Source organism: Heterodontus francisci, chromosome 48 (assembly GCF_036365525.1).
Source record: "Heterodontus francisci isolate sHetFra1 chromosome 48, sHetFra1.hap1, whole genome shotgun sequence".
Classification (NCBI taxonomy): domain Eukaryota; kingdom Metazoa; phylum Chordata; class Chondrichthyes; order Heterodontiformes; family Heterodontidae; genus Heterodontus; species Heterodontus francisci.
The window spans coordinates 15,974,166-15,990,296 of NC_090418.1; the positions used below are offsets into that span (position 1 = coordinate 15,974,166).

Genomic DNA, 16,131 nt, shown 5'->3' on the forward strand with positions numbered 1-16,131 from the left:
TGATGTGGGGATCTCAAATTCCTCTCCCTGCTGAGGTAGCTAATGAATTATTTTTTATTAAATTTTAATTGTAAAAGAATCAGTAACATGAAATCTCAAGGAGTGTATTTATTTGTCGCCTGTGATTGTTACAATATTCCCCAAACTACAATAGTGACCATACTGTTGGACGCCCTGAACCCGTGAGGTCTGTTTCTCTTTTCCTGTTTTTTTTTTCAAAATGTAAATATTCTGACTGCTATCAGCAACTGGAATTGATATTTAAAAGTAAATTTATTTTATTAATGAAGGAGCCCCGAATAAGTGGTGAGACTGTGGCTTATCAATTCTTAAAACAATAGCAAATCACTGCTCTTGCTGGAAGTCTGTGGTAAAAGCGTGCAAAGTTGGAAACACTCAGGCCAGACAACTGTGGAAATTCTTGTTAGGCTCATATGCAATATAAATGGATGAACTTTCAGCATTTAATTTGGCCTCCATGCCATTACCTGATTGGAAATTCGGCTGTTCTTTTTTTAAAATCTTGGAGTTGCAGCGATTGACTTTATCTGTTTGCTCAGTGAGTGTAGTTAATCCTAGTCAACATGGGATCCGATTTTCTGCTCGGTTGGATTATCTCTTGTATAAATAAGGCGAATCCTCTCAATGTAACGATCAGAGAATTGCTCTCAGTATCAGGACCAACCTTCGAATCATCGATTCTGATCGAAAGGAAAATAATGTCTCTTGGTTTTCTGATCAGACTTCAGATTCTATGGACGCTTTTTGATGTACAAAAGATTTACTACCCGATTTTGGCTGCTGTTGGTGTCCCAGGTAAGTTACTACCTGCAGCTGGTTTATCAGTAACCAGAGATTTACAGTACGTGGCATCTTAGTCTGCATCTCCAGGTCCTTGGTAATTAGGCTGCCTACAGTACAACAGTTACTACACTTCAAAGATATGCTGTAAGGAGCTTTGGGACGTCCTTAGGTTGCAAAATGGATTTCTTTATTCCTTTCCTTCTTCCCTATTTCCTTTCTTTCTCTTTGTCTCTCTTTCTCTCTTCATTTTTCTTTCTCTCTTTAATGTAATCATATTAAGATCCCAGTGTTCTTTCCGACAACGGCACAAGCTATGTAACTTGATCATTCTCTTAATTAAAGTTTTTGCACTTGAGTTGAATACAATGGTCCAGTGCCAGACGAAAAATGTTTTAAGAGCTCAGAAATGTTCTTTTCCTTTTTGCAAATATAGCTTGTTAATAATTTGTACAAAGTAATTCTAACAGGTAAATGATAAATGCATTGTTGATCCAATATGGGTCAGCTGACTCGCTTTCTAATCTTTTCAGTTCTTGGACAATTTCACTGTTTCTGAATGGTTAAGTTGAGATCTAAGATTGATCGACAGTTTGTCATTATTCATTTCATTTAATGGTTTTGTCTCTAATAACTAATCTGCATTAGCAATTTAATCCTATCCCCCTCTGGTACAGTTCTTCGTATCTCTGATCAGGGCATACAGAATCATTGTAAGGGGGACATTATGAGAGTGAAATCGGTCGATATTGGATGGTGTCTTAAACTTCTATGAAATGGGAATTTTGAACTCACCACTGGAGTAAAAGGGCAGGAGTAACACTGCCTACAACTTAGATCAATTCTGATTCTGCATTATATCACTAGTGATGCATTCATATTATTCCACTGCTTCCAGTGATGCCCAACAGTACAAATATAACCTGCAATACAATTCAGAAACTCGCCTTCAAAATGAACTTTGATTTTACACTCTGCTTGTCCAAAATTCAATTTTCCAACCGTTACATTCACGTGAGGAGGGTTTAAAGAAGCATGACAGCCCCCCATTTTACTTTCATGTTTAGTCATCTTTTCTTTTTTTTACAACCCCCCTTTTTTTTGCATTTATTTCATTTCATCTTAGTTTGTTCAGTTTGCTTACCCACTGTTTTTTTCATGTTTGCACTTGCTCCTGTTCAATATTTAGCCCATTAACACCTATTCTGTACTAATGCTTTGCCTTTCAACACACCATTAACACATTGTTTGATTTTTTTAGATTAAGAGATACAGCACTTAAACAGGCCCTTCGGCCCACCTAGTCTGTGCCAACCATTAACCACCCATTTATACTAATCCTGCACTAATCCCATATTCCTACCACATCCTCATCTGTCCCAATATTCCCCGACCACCTACCTATACTAGTGGCAATTTATAATGGCCAATACACCTCCCAACCTGGAAGTCTTTTGGCTGTGGGAGGAAACCGGAACACCCGGAGGCAACCCACACAGACACAGGGAGAACTTGCAAACTCCACACAGGCAGTACCCAGATTTGAACCCAGGTCGCCAGGGCTGTGAGGCTGCAGTGCAAACCACTGCACCACTGTGACACCTTTGCTCCATGACCTTTTGGTCTGATTAGTAAGTTTGCGGACGACACAAAGGTTGGTGGAGTTGCGGATAATGATGAGGATTGTCAGAGAGTACAGAAGGATATAGATCAGTTGGAGACTTGTGTGGAGAAATGGCAGATGGAGTTTCATCCGGACAAATGTGAGGTAATGCATTTTGGAAGGTCTAATGCAGGTGGGAGGTAGACAGTAAATGGCAGAACCCTTAGGAGTAGTGACAGGAAGAGAGATCTGGGCGTACAGGTCCACAGGTCACTGAAAGTGGCAACGCAGGTGGATAAGGTAGTCAAGAAGGCATACAGCATGCTTGCCTTCATCGGTCGGGGCATAGAGTATAATAATGTGCAAGTCATGCTGCAGCTGTACAGAACCTTAGTTAGGCCACACTTAGAATATTGCGCGTAATTCTGGTCGCCACACTACCAGAAGGACGCGGAGGCTTTGGAGAGGGTACAGAGGAGGTTTACCAAGATGGTGCCTGGTCTGGAGGATATTAGCTATGAGGAGAGGTTGGATAAACTCAGATTGTTTTCACTGGAACGACGGAGGTGGAGGGGCGACATGATAGAGGTTTACAAAGTTATGAGTGGCATGGACAGAGTGGATAGTCAGAAGCTTTTCCCCAGGGTGGAAGAGTCAGTGACTAGGGGGCATAGGTTTAAGGTGCGATGGGCAAAGTTTAGAGGGGATGTGCGAGGCAAATGTTTTACACAGAGGGTGGTGAGTGCCTGGAACTTGGTGCCAGGGGAGGTGGTGGAAGCAGATACGATAGCGACGTTTAAGAGACATCTTGACAAATATATGAATAGGAAGAGAATAGAGGGATATGGGCCCCGGAAGTGCAGAAGGTGTTATTTTTGGCAGGTATCAAATCGGCGCAGGCTTGGTGGGCCGAATGGCCTGTTCCTGTGCTGTACTGTTCTTTGTTCTTTGTTCTTTGTTCTATGTGGCCTTGTCCAATCTGCACATTCTCCTTTGTTATCTCTTGCCCCACCCCCAACTCACTTGCGTATAACCTGTGATATTTTTAATATTTGTCAGTTCCGAAGAAGGGTCACTGACCCGAAACGTTAACTCTGCTTCTCTTCCCACAGATGCTGCCAGAACTGCTGAGTGATTCCAGCATTTCTTGTTTTTATTTCAGATTTCCAGCATCCGCAGCAGTTTGCTTTTATTTAAAGGACTTCCCTCTTTTCCCTCTCATTGTTTGCCCACAACATGTTTAAATTTTTTTATTTTTTGAAAGTGGATGTACTGGCCAATTCTGTAGTTATTTGATTAGTTAATCGCTATGATCATAAGAAGCACCAATCGGACATGTTTTCTCGAGTTTAACAAAGAAAGAGGTTAACTTTACTGTACTTAAACCAAACTAAGTAAAATAATAAACGAAACTCCAACTTTCACGCACACATGCACAGACTCTATCATGTCGCCCCTCCACCTCCGTCGTTCCAGTGAAAACAATCCGAGTTTATCCAACCTCGCCTCATAACTAATGCCCTCCAGACCAGGCAACATCCTGGTAAAACTCTTCTGTACCCTCTCAAAAGCCTCCACGTCCTTCTGGTAGTGTGGTGACCAGAATTACACGCAATATTCTAAGTGTGGCCTAACTAAAGTTCTGTACAGCTGCAGCATGACTTGCCAATTTTTATACTCTATGCCCCGACCGATGAAGGCAAGCATGCCGTATGCCTTCTTGACCACCTTATCCACCTGCATTGCCACTTTCAGTGACCTGTGGACCTGTACACCCAGATCTCTCTGCCTGTCAATACTCCTAAGGATTCTGCCATTTACTGTCTACTTCCCACCTGCATTAGACCTTCCAAAATGCATTACCTCAAATTTGTCCAGATTAAACGCCATCTGCCATTTCTCCGCCCAAGTCTCCAACCGATCTATATCCTGCTGTATCCTCTGGCAATCCTCATCACTGTCCGGAGCTCCACCAACCTTTGTGTCATCTGCAAACTTACTAATCAGACCAGCTACATTTTCCTCCAAATTATTTACATATACTACAAACAGCAAAGGTCCCAGCACTGATCCCTGCGGAACACCACTAGTCACATCCCTCCATTCAGAAAAGCACCCTTCCACTGCTACCCTCTGTCTTCTATGACCGAGCCAGTTCTGGATCCATCTTGACAGCTCCCCTCTGATCCCATGTGACTTCACCTTTTGTATCAGTCTGCCATGAAGGACCTTGTCAAAGGCTTTACTGAAGTCAGTATATATAACATCCACTGCCCTTCCTTCATCCATCATCTTCGTCACTTCTTCAAAAAACTCAATCAAATTATTGAGACACGACCTCCCCTTCACAAAACTATGCTGCCTCTCGCTGATAAGTCCATTTGTTTCCAAATGTAAATCCTGTCCCGAAGAATCCTCTCTAATAATTTTCCTACTACTAATGTAAGGCACACCGGCCTACAATTTCCTGGATTATCCTTGCTACCCTTCTTAATCAAAGGAACAACATTGGCTATTCTTCAGTCCTCTGGGACCTCACCTGTAGCCAATGAGGATGCAAAGATTTCTGTCAAGGCCCCAGCAATTTCTTCCCTTGCCTCCCTCAGTATTCTGGGTTAGATCCCATCAGGCCCTGGGGACTTATCTACCTTAATGCTTTGCAAGACACCCAACACCTCCTCCTTTTTGATAATGAGATGACTGAGACTATCTACACTCCCTTCCCTAGGCTCATCATCCATCAAGTCCTTCTCCTTGGTGAATACTGATGCAAAGTACTTATTTAGTACCTCGCCCATTTCCTCTGGCTCCACACATAGATTCCCTTCTCTGTCCTTGAGTGGGCCAACCCTTTCCCTGGTTATCCTCTTGCTCTTTATATATGTATAAAAAGCCTTGGGATTTTCCTTAATCCTGTTTGCCAATGACTTTTCATGACCCCTTTTAGCCCTCCTGACTCCTTGCTTAAGTTCCTTCCTACTGTCTTTATATTCCTCAAGGGATTCGTCTGTTCCTAGCCTTGCAGCCCTTACGAATGCTTCCTTTTTCTTTTTGACTCGGCTCACAATATCCCGCGTTATCCAAGGTTCCCGAAACTTGCCAAACTTATCCTTCATCCTCACAGGAACATGCTGGTCCTGGATTCTAATCAACTGACTTTTGAAAGACTCCCATATGTCAGATGTTGATTTACCCTCAAACAGCCGCCCCCAATCTAAATTCTTCAGTTCCTGCCAAATATTGTTATAATTAGCCTTCCCCCAATTTAGCCCCTTCACCCGAGGACTACTCTTATCCTTATCCACAAGTACCTTTAAACTTATGGAATTATGGTCACTGTTCCCGAAATGCTCCCCTACTGAAACTTCGACCACCTGGCCGGGCTCATTCCCCAATACCAGCTCCAGTACGACCCCATCCCTAGTTGGACTATCTACGTATTGTTTCAAGAAGCCCTCCTGGATGCTCCTTACAAACTCTTCCCCATCCAAGCCCCTCGCAGTAAGTGAGTCCCAGTCAATATTGGGGAAGTTAAAATCACCCACCACCACAACCCTGTTACCTTTACATCTTTCCAAAATCTGTCGACATAACTGCTCCTCTACCTCCCGCTGGCTGTTGGGAGGCCTGTAGTAAACCCCCAACATCGTGACTGCACCCTTCCTATTCCTGAGCTCCACCCATATTGCCTAGCTGCATGAACCCTCCGATGTGTCCTCCCGCATTATAACTGTGATATTCTCCTTAACCAGTAATACAACTCATAGACCCCTTTTACATCCCCCTCTATCCCGCCCGAAGCTTCTAAATCCTGGAACATTTAGCTGCTAATCCTGTCCTTCCCTCAACCAAGTCTCTGTAATCGCAACAACATCATAGTTCTAAGTACTAATCCAAGCTCTAAGTTCATCTGCCTTACCTGTTATACTTCTCTCATTGAAACAAATGCACTTCAGACCACCAGTCCCGCTGTGCTCCGCAACATCTCACTGCCTGCTCTTCCTCTTAGTCTTACTGGCCTTATTTACTAGTTCCCCCTCATTTATTTCACTTGTTGTTCTACTTCTCCGGTTCCCACCCCCCTGCCGCACTAGTTTAAACCCTCCCGAATGATGCTAGCAAACCTTGCAGCCAGGATATTTGTGCCCCTCCAGTTTAGATGCAACCCGTCCTTCTTGTACAGGTTCCATCTGTCCCTGAAGAGATTCCAATGGTCCAGATATCTGAAAACCTCCCTTCTACACCAGCTGCTCAGCCACATGTTTAGCTGCACTATCTTCCTATTTCTAGCCTCACTGGCACGTGGCACAGGGAGTAATCCAGAGATTACAACCCCAGAGGTCCTGTCTTTTAACTTTCTACCTAACTCCCTAAACTCCCCCTGCAGGACCTCATCACTCTTCCTGCCTGTGTCATTGGTACCGATGTGTACCACAACCTCTGGCTGCTCACCCTCCCCCTTCAGAATGCCCCCTGTCCGTTCAGAGACATCCTTGATCCTGGCACCAGGGAGGCAACATACCATCCTGGAGTCTCTTTCACGTCCACAGAAGCGCCTATCTGTGTCCCTGACTATAGAGTCCCCTATAACTATTGCTCTTCTGCGCTTTGTCCCTCCCTGCTGAACAACAGTGCCAGCCGTGGTGCCACTGCTCTATCTGCTGGACTCATCTTCATGCAAATGAGCAGCCCATGTCCGGGGATTTCTTTCTCACAACCAGGGTCCCATTGTAAAAGTGATAGTCTTGATGCCTTGCTAATGTTAATAGGCAGTTCCTTTAAATTTCCTATGTCTTGGTTCTTGCTGGAGCAGGGCAGACATTTCATCTCACATCATAGCCCTTGCAAACTAAGTGGCCGTCTTAAGCTGTGAGCAAAGTCACCTTTTATCTGTTGTTTTTAAATTTCTTTGAAAAAAAAAACAAATCAGATGGTTGGAAAAAAATCAACATAGCACGTTGGCGTGAAACTCAGTTCACGTATTCCAATGTTCTTGTGGCCAATCGGCCATCTTGCAACAACTTTAAATTTGACCTAATCCAAACCTCTGCTGCCTATCTCCTAACTCTCACCAAGTGCCATTCAGCCCTCTCTCTTGTGCACGCTGAGCTACATTCGCTTCAGTCTCAGCAACACCTCAATTTTAATTTCCTCGTTTTCTAATTCTTCCAAAGCCTCGCTGCTGATTACCTTTACAACCTCCTCCACCTATAGAACTCACTGAGATCTTTTGCTCCTCCAATTCTGGCCTTTGGTGCATCTCCAATTTTCTTTGGTGCGCCATTGTTGGCAGTCGATGCAGCTACTTAATCCCTAAACTTTGGACTCATCTTCAGAATTGAAGAGAGACCATTTACAGGATTTATGGGAAAGAGTAAGAGTTGGAACAAATTCAATATTTTTTTTCAGATAACAGGCAGATACAATAGGGCGAATGCCCCCTTTTATGCTTGTCAGTTAATGGTTCCATGGCCCAGATTTTGAACTGCTTTCAACTGCACATGTGTGGACTCCAAATTTTGCTGTCATTTTCAAGGAAATAATGACACAAACATTGACAGTTTCGCCATCATTCCGATGGCAAAATCCAGCCCAATGATTCGAAAACTCTCCAGCATTCTTTGTCCACCTTTAAGATGTTTCTTAGCTTCTACCTCTTTGACCATGCTTTTGGTCCACTGTCCTACTATCTCAATGGCCCAAAATCTGCAGTTGTAATTATGGTCAAACTGCCAGCTGTATAATACTGACAGCAAATTCTGAAATTCACACATGCACAGTTAAACGCAGAAATCCAGAGGTTTTTGCCTCTGATGTCCTGTTATCCCAAACGGGGCTGATTTTAATGCAGCGGGCTCAGAAAGGGGTACTGTTCATGTTCATAACGTGGGCAGCAGCCCTACCGAGTCGATGCGGCAGACAGCCATTTTACATAGGGGAGAACCATGTCTCCCCAGTCACGTGTTGTAGCAAGTGGCGACATTGATTAAAGCGTCAGATGACTCCGGAGCAGGTGCTGGTGCAATACTTAAAGGCCTGCCAGCCCTGCATTCACTCCTACCTTGGAGTCATTTGCTGCTCTGTACAGCCTAAAACTCTGTCTGACTGTTTCCTGTACGACGATGGCTGAGGAAAGACACAGTGTGGTCCCACGGTTCATTGATGCCTCCCTGCAGATTCTCTTCCTGCTTGTAAGGGAAAGTCGGGAGGTTTTCTTCCCTGGAGATGGAAAGAAGAGGTCCTCCCATGTGACCAAGCAAGCCTGGGTGGAGATCACGGAGGAGGTCAGCAGCCGTTGGATCACCCAGCGCCACTGGGTCAAGTGCAGGAAAGGGGTCAATGCCTACTGTATTCTTCCAAGGTGAATATTCCATACCAGTCATCTTTATGAGCATTTCATGTGGTTATGCAGGAGCTTGCGTGACGTGGGGAGGGTAGTAGCACTGCGGCACTGGCTGACAGATTCATGGCTGCCTCTCAGCCACCGGCCACCTTTTTTCACAGCTCACGTCCCCTTAACTCCCCTTGCAGATACATCGGTTCCCCCATTAGGAGACGAGGGGTTGACATGAGCAGAATTGTCATGTAGATCTGTCTGCCATTCTCTACTATCTCCATCCTTCCTATTTCAGGACAAAAGGGCCCGTAATAGGAGGGAGCAAGCCCGAACTGGCGGAGGACACCCAGATCTCCATCCATTCACCTCTGCTGAGGAAGAGGCATTGGAGATTATGGGAACCCAGGGTGGCCACACAATATCAAATGGGGAGATTGGATTCCCTGTGCAAGAGAGTGAGGACTGATGTCCGTCAGCATGCAGTTATCTGATCTGCGTATCTGTAACTTAAATTGTTTCCTGATTAATTTCTGCCACTCCAATTTGTCAGTGACTTAATAGATTTACTTTTTTCATACAAGTCCAAATTAATTGCAAAACAGGACTCTTTGGATAGTAAATTTTGGAAAGTTTATTAAAGGAATAAGGTGTACTTAACAAACTTAGGACAATGTCTTTTACAGCTTCAGCCGGTTGTGCAGTCTGTTGAAGTATAGGTCAGGATTCACTCTATCCGGACTCCATCTTGGACTCGAGCCCACTTGTGCAGATTGACACATGGTTCTAGTCGACAAGTCTTCAGAATTTTCTAGGAACAAAACCTAACGGAACCATGATTTTAACCCCTGGATGACCATCACAAGACGTCAGAGCCAGGCAATTATTAATTCCATAATTGGCTCTTGCTTTTGCTTTTGGTTCTTAATCACATCTTCCTCTAGCAATCTCCTGGCCTCAGTATCTCAGACAGGAATATAATGCAGGTGTTTCACACTGTCCCTTAATCCGAGTTTGAACAACTTCTCTGCTCACTAAGATAGATCCTGCAAGGCCATGATATACTATCCCATGGACGTTTATCAGGGATCCAAAAGGTTCCATTGTTTGGACAGTCTTGACTAAAATTGCACTTTCTTACACAGATGCAGAGACTTATAGTAATAAAAATTAACAAACTTTAAATGAAAATTCACTCTTTCTAATATGACTATTGATTCATTAATTATAAATCAGTCAAGTTTCATTACTTTTTCATGACTGGTTATTACAGTAATTTGATTAATACATGTAGTTAATGGTTGACATATTTCCATCTACAAAAGATGATGGACACTCAACAAACAATCTATTGGGGTGTTTTCTTGATGCACATTTGCTGATGGCTGTGAAAGCCAATCCTTGAGAGGCAGGTTTTGCCACAAGTGCTGCACATGAACCTGCCAGGTGACACTGTGAGTTGTTGGTTTTGGCTTTGGCGCCTGTTGCCAAGCTGCTGGAACCACTGTTTGTCGTTATAGTGCCCACCAGTTCCACAGGATGTGTCGCCATTTCCCTCTTTCGCCAGCTCATGTCTCCCAGGTGAGATTGTTGACATTTAGATCCTTCATGACACGTTTGCAAGCATCCACTAAAACAATTTCAACTCGTGGAGCAGGACTTGAATCTGGAACCTTGAGACTAAGCAGTGAAAGCACGGCCAACTGAGTCACAGCTGACATGCAGTTAATGTAGCATACAAAACGCGTTTTTAGTCAGATGCTAGTATTAAAATGGATTGCTTGACTTTGTTAGTGATTTCAGTGGATACAGTACACAAATGCTCAAGTTAAACTAAAATCTAACTACCCAGGCCGAATGTTGCAGACCCATGTTACGTTTGGTCAGCACCAGGAGATCTGTGTAGCCTAACTCACATATGTTTGTGTTCTGTCATTCAGGTTGCTGTTTGCAGAAGTCTGCAGCCACAGGGAGTCAGTTGTCCACCCCTGAGGAGGGGGACCACCGAGAGGAGGCACCATGACTCTCTTGCACTGTCCACCAGCGCAGATACTTTCACCTCAGTGGGTACGCTTGGCATTGGAATCAGGTTCACAAGGGCACTACAGAAGCGTCCGTACAGTGGGCTGGGGCTAAGACAGCTGCAGCCATATACAGTTGGAGGACGATGGGTGCCAGGCCCCTTCTGAGCCCAATGATGATGACGATCCTGTTGGGTTGGCAGCACAGGGCATTCTGCAGTAGCAAAGGCAACATTTTCCGGAGATACCAGAGGTCATGCAGAGCCCTGAGCGGACAATGGAGGAGTCTATCCATGCCATGATTGCTGCTATGTCTCAGGCATATGAGTGCATGGTTTCATCCATCGAGAGGTTGGTGACCATCATGGAGGGGCAGATCCCGCATATGTGTGCAGATCTCCACACGATCGGCTTGGTCATGAGCTGAATGTAGCAGCGGCAAGGCAGGATAAGCAAAAGGAGCCTCCTGGAGGTTTTTCCGACTCCTGGTCCTTCTCTGTTGAACAGGGAGGGCAAATAAAGCCTTCAAAGGGATGAGGAAATGTTGCTATCTGCATCTGGGGGCTCCCTTCAGGGCACTCCGTGTAACGACCAGCTCCTCAGCCCCTCCACAGTGAGCCCAGCTCCAGCAGCTGAGACGCCTGATGAGAGTCCTGCACCAATCCAGGACACCTGCAGGAAGCCAGGGCCTTCCAGGCCTCAGGCAGCCAGAGGACGGCTGTCAAAGTCATCCCAGGCCAATTCGCAGCCTGACCAGCTGCTGCCACCTGGATCATACCACGTAGGAGCACCTACAAATGTTTTAAGAAGTGCACAAAGCCACACTTTGTGTCTCACTGATTTACAATATATGTTTTGTGGTGAGTAATTAGAAAGATCCTTTGTTCAAATAATTAGTTTTCATTGTCTGAAAGCCCTGTGCCATTATACCTTAATGGTGAGCTGCTGAGCTCCCCCTTCTCCCTTCGAGCTATGTAAACGTGACCACAGCATCATTAACGTGCCAATCTGATGCGAGTGCTCATTAACATATGCTTTCCCATGGACACTAGCGTGCACTGTAGCCATTCACAGCACAGAGACAACAATGGAATGGAAGGGATGGAGTCTGTGAATCAAGGTGAGCTTTTAATTCATGCTCTGTGAATGGACAGCAGGGTGGCTGTAAAAGAGTCATTATGAAGTTATCTTTCGCGTCCTTCCATGCTGCAAACCTGCCTGGCCTCCTGCATTAGCACCCGAGCATATGATAATTCTGTTGGTGGAGTTGCTGATGGACCTCAGAGCCCAAGCTTGGCGCTGGCCCACTCTCTGTTCCAGCAGTGTGAGCAAAGTGATCCATAATGCAGTAGTTAGCCATCTCAATAATGAAGCCGTCAATCCCACAAAGAGCTCCTCTTGCCGAACCCTGGTAACCAAGATCCCCTTGTAGAGCCCCAAGGACCCCAGGCGCTCTTTCAGAGCCCACAGCAACACAGTCCCATAATGGATTCGAGACACCACTCTCTCCCTATCCAGCAATGCTCAAGGTTGCCTAACATTGTGACAATGTGTCCTCTCACCTCAGTGCCGTTATCTTTTACCGGTCATGAATCCCGAAGCACCTGATGGCTGCCTGCCATTCACAGAATCACTCTGTGATCATTAATTCATTTTCATTATATTTTAATGCAGGTAAAGCATCATTTTGGCAATTTAAAATAGGTTCCCGTCGGACACGTGGCAATGCTACCATTGTGTTTTCCCGCCACTGATAAAAACTAGAACCAACGTCACGATGCCGGATTACCAGGCAGAAGTTGCGTTGGAATTTATCATGCCCCCAAGCCACCATACCCACCCTCAAGAGCTGCATTAAATTAAGCCCAGGGTGCCTATTGTGCACTTAGCAGATGCATTGAGCACAGAATCAGTGCTTTGAGGTAAAAGTCTACTTTTTATGCACTGTTCTCGCTTTAAAAAACATTCAAAAAGTTGAGTATTATTGAATGAGATGTAGCTGACGTTTTAAAGCCGCACTAGGTTAAAATTACTGCTGAACAGCCGCTCTGGCCTGGATAAAAGTAAACTTAGATTTCGAAAGTAAAAAAACTAAGTTTTATTTGTTATAAGATTGCTTATGGTATTTTAGCTTCTCTCTTAATCTATGTGTATTTCCCAATCTTTGTTTGACTCACTAAAATGATTAACAAGTGAATGATAATTCAGGATAATCACTTGCTGGCTTGCTGTCTGTGAGAATTCTTCAAGCCGATTAGCTGTTCAGCCTATTTGATTATTTCACTGTGCCTGGACGCCAGAGATTCACTGTAGATGTAATCAGAATGACAATGAAAAGGTAATAATGTAAACCAACACTGCTGACTCTACTAAATCTTTGTGAGCAACTTGCTTCGAGATCATAGACAAGGGCTGTACCTTTGCTGCTGACCTCAGAATCCTGACACCTACACGGCTGGAACTCAAATTTTGTTTGATTACACTCCTGTGAAACACCGTAGAACATTTTTCTGCATTATATATATGCAGATTCCTGTTATTATTCATAGTATTTTCATTTTCTGCCTTTGTATTTTTGGTGTGAAACATCACACATGACCCCAAATATCTAATTACTGATGATGGAGGTTAGTGTGCCTGTCGCTTGGTTCATCCAATGATTGGTCATTCGGAATCCATGAATTCAGGATTCGACTGGAACTTGCTTCTCATATTCAAAACAAGCAAGGATTCAGTATTTAATATTCCCATCAGGAGCAGAAATATGGAACAAGTATCGCTAGGTGGATGATTGCTGCCAGGAAGAACTCCAGGGTGCCTCAATTCCCCTGGGCAACCTGATCCTGCTAGCAGGCCACTAGGTTTTACCGAGCGGTGTCTCCCTGTGGTAGCGGACCACTCTGCCTTCTATCAAATTGATATGGATGTGGGAAGAGGCCCTAAGTGGCCATTACTTGTCTGCTTCTGGGCCTCAATTGGCCTGGTATGCGAAGGCCGTCCTTGGCCCTCCCTGCCCTGGACTAAATTGAAATATATCGGGAAGGCGACGGACACTCCACCTCTTCCTTCCCACGCAATTATATGCGCACACCTGCCTCCATTGCATCCCTGGGGACCGATACAATTCAGCCCAATAACTCAGGTCAATTGATATAACAGGCTTCCTAGGGAAATGGCTGAAACATTTAGTCTTGATTCATTCTGTTGTAAATTAGACAGATTATTTTTTCTCGGAAAATATTTTGAGATATGATATATGAACAATTTTAGACATGCCGTGTTGTGAGTGAAGTGTGCTTGGGAGGAACAGTTGGCTTTGGATCTATGGTTCCAAATCTTTCCAACACTGGGTGTTTCCTTACGTATGTCTGGGTCTGTTATAGATGGGTTGATAAAGATTAATTGTTATAGTTCCTCGCCAACTATCTTATTATTTTGATCAAGTGACTACCTGGATGATGGAAGGCCAAACTAGATTGTCCTTGGTCATTTTCACCTGGCAAATCTTATGTTTCTATTTTTCTATTATATGTATTACAAACAGTGGATGGGAAGGTTTGATATAGCTCATTGACCAGAAAAGTGCTCAGTACCCTAAACAAGTGGCCACCATCAATGCAAGAGCATAAACAATCGATGTTGTCAGCTTACAGTACCATTCAGAGACCACCACTGATCACCAACTGCTGCTACGTCTAGACCTTTTGCATCACTTATTTGATGCTCCATTATTGACTACCCTGATGACAAAGCTGACATTCTAGATGGTCTGCAGAGGTTAAAATAATTAGTTTCCATCAATGGATGCCAAGGCAAACTGCATTTTGTTTGCTGCATTTCAGGTTATTGTAAAGAACATTAATTGAACCTATTCTATTATTTCACTGAAAATGCAACAAACCTCTGTTATCAGCAGTTTTCTGGTGAATAATTCTCTACTTTTCTCTTTCTTACAGTCAACATAGTGACAATTGCAATCCTGTCTCGAGGAAAGTGTGGCCTCTCCAAATGTGTCACTCATTACCTGATGGAAATGGCAGTGGCTGATTTACTGGTCATTATCATTGATCTGATACTGAGGCAGATTCCTATTGTTTATCGGGAACAATTTAATTTTGTGCGGTCCATTCAAGTGTGTAATATCCACGCTATCCTGCTTTATGCTGCCACAGACTGCTCTGTCTGGTTCACAGTCACTTTCACCTTCGATCGATGTGTGGCCATTTGTTGTCAGAAGTTGAAAACTAAGTATTGCACGGAGAAAACGGCGGCTGTGGTTCTTGGAACAGTGGCTGTGCTGAGCTGTTTTAAGAACAGTTTCTGGTATTTTCTGTATACAAATGAATATTTGCTTTCTAATAACCCCTGGTTTTGCCGTGTGGCATTCAGTGTATCTCGTTCATTGGTCTGGACGATCATTGAATTGATGCATTACATTTTAACGCCATTTATCCCATTTATTTTTATTCTACTGTTCAATGCATTGACCGTCAGGCACATTATAGTGGCTAGCAGAGGGCGCAGGAGACTCCAGGATCAGAGCCATGGAGAAAGATCCAATGACCCAGGGATGGGGAACCGCAGGAAATCCATGATTTTACTGCTTGTTATATCAGGAAATTTCATGTTGTTATGGGCCGTGTTTTTGGTGTCTTCTATATTGAGACGATTGGATTATTTGGGCTATCCTATTTCTCTGCCCACATTTGTATCTGAAATTGGTTTAATGCTCCAACTCCTAAGTTGCTGCACAAACACTTTTATTTATGTTGTGACCCAGAGGAAGTTCAAAGAGGAGCTGAAGAATGGAGTGAGATATTCCCTTGCAATGATGGTCAAATTAATCCGATGAGAAGACCTAACACTTTCTCGCATTCTTCTGAATTTTCTGTATTTTCGTGTCATGTTCCATAGAATGCTCTGTACGGATCCTTTAATCCTTCATATTTTCTGCAACATTTCCTAATGCGGATGCAAGTTAAAAGTAAATGAATGCCATAGTCCGGGGCCTTGTAGTAATTTTCTTTGCAAGGGCAAGGCTGAGACACAAGCTGTAATTTCAGAAGATACTGGTCCAGGAGTGGTTAATTGATTTAGTCAGTCACCTGCTGAGGGTTATTTTGGGAATATGCCCTTTTTGTGAATATTTCTCAAAAATATATATCATTAGTTTGCAATGCTCCGTCACTAAGTGTGTGCTTAATACCTCACTGTAGACAAAGCAGCAGGAGCATTGCCAACTATGTTAGTCTTTGCACGGTCATGTTACAGATAGAGGAAATAAGTCAATTGTCATTAAATTGAAATACACCCTGGAGCGGTAGTCTAAGTGGGTATTTTTTGTAGAGGTTTCAAGGCAGATTTTGATTTAT

The 16,131-nt window shown here is 43.8% G+C and overlaps 1 protein-coding gene across 1 annotated transcript; it reads left to right on the top strand.

Annotated features, from left to right (window-relative positions):
- The first annotated feature begins 719 nt into the window (after window positions 1–719).
- On the top strand, window positions 720–15,611 carry LOC137357288 (probable G-protein coupled receptor 139). The gene is made up of 2 exons (XM_068023513.1): window positions 720–816; window positions 14,716–15,611. The coding sequence occupies exons 1-2, from the start codon at window positions 720–722 to the stop codon at window positions 15,609–15,611; spliced, it is 993 nt and encodes a 330-aa protein (XP_067879614.1).
- The last annotated feature ends 520 nt before the right edge of the window (window positions 15,612–16,131 follow it).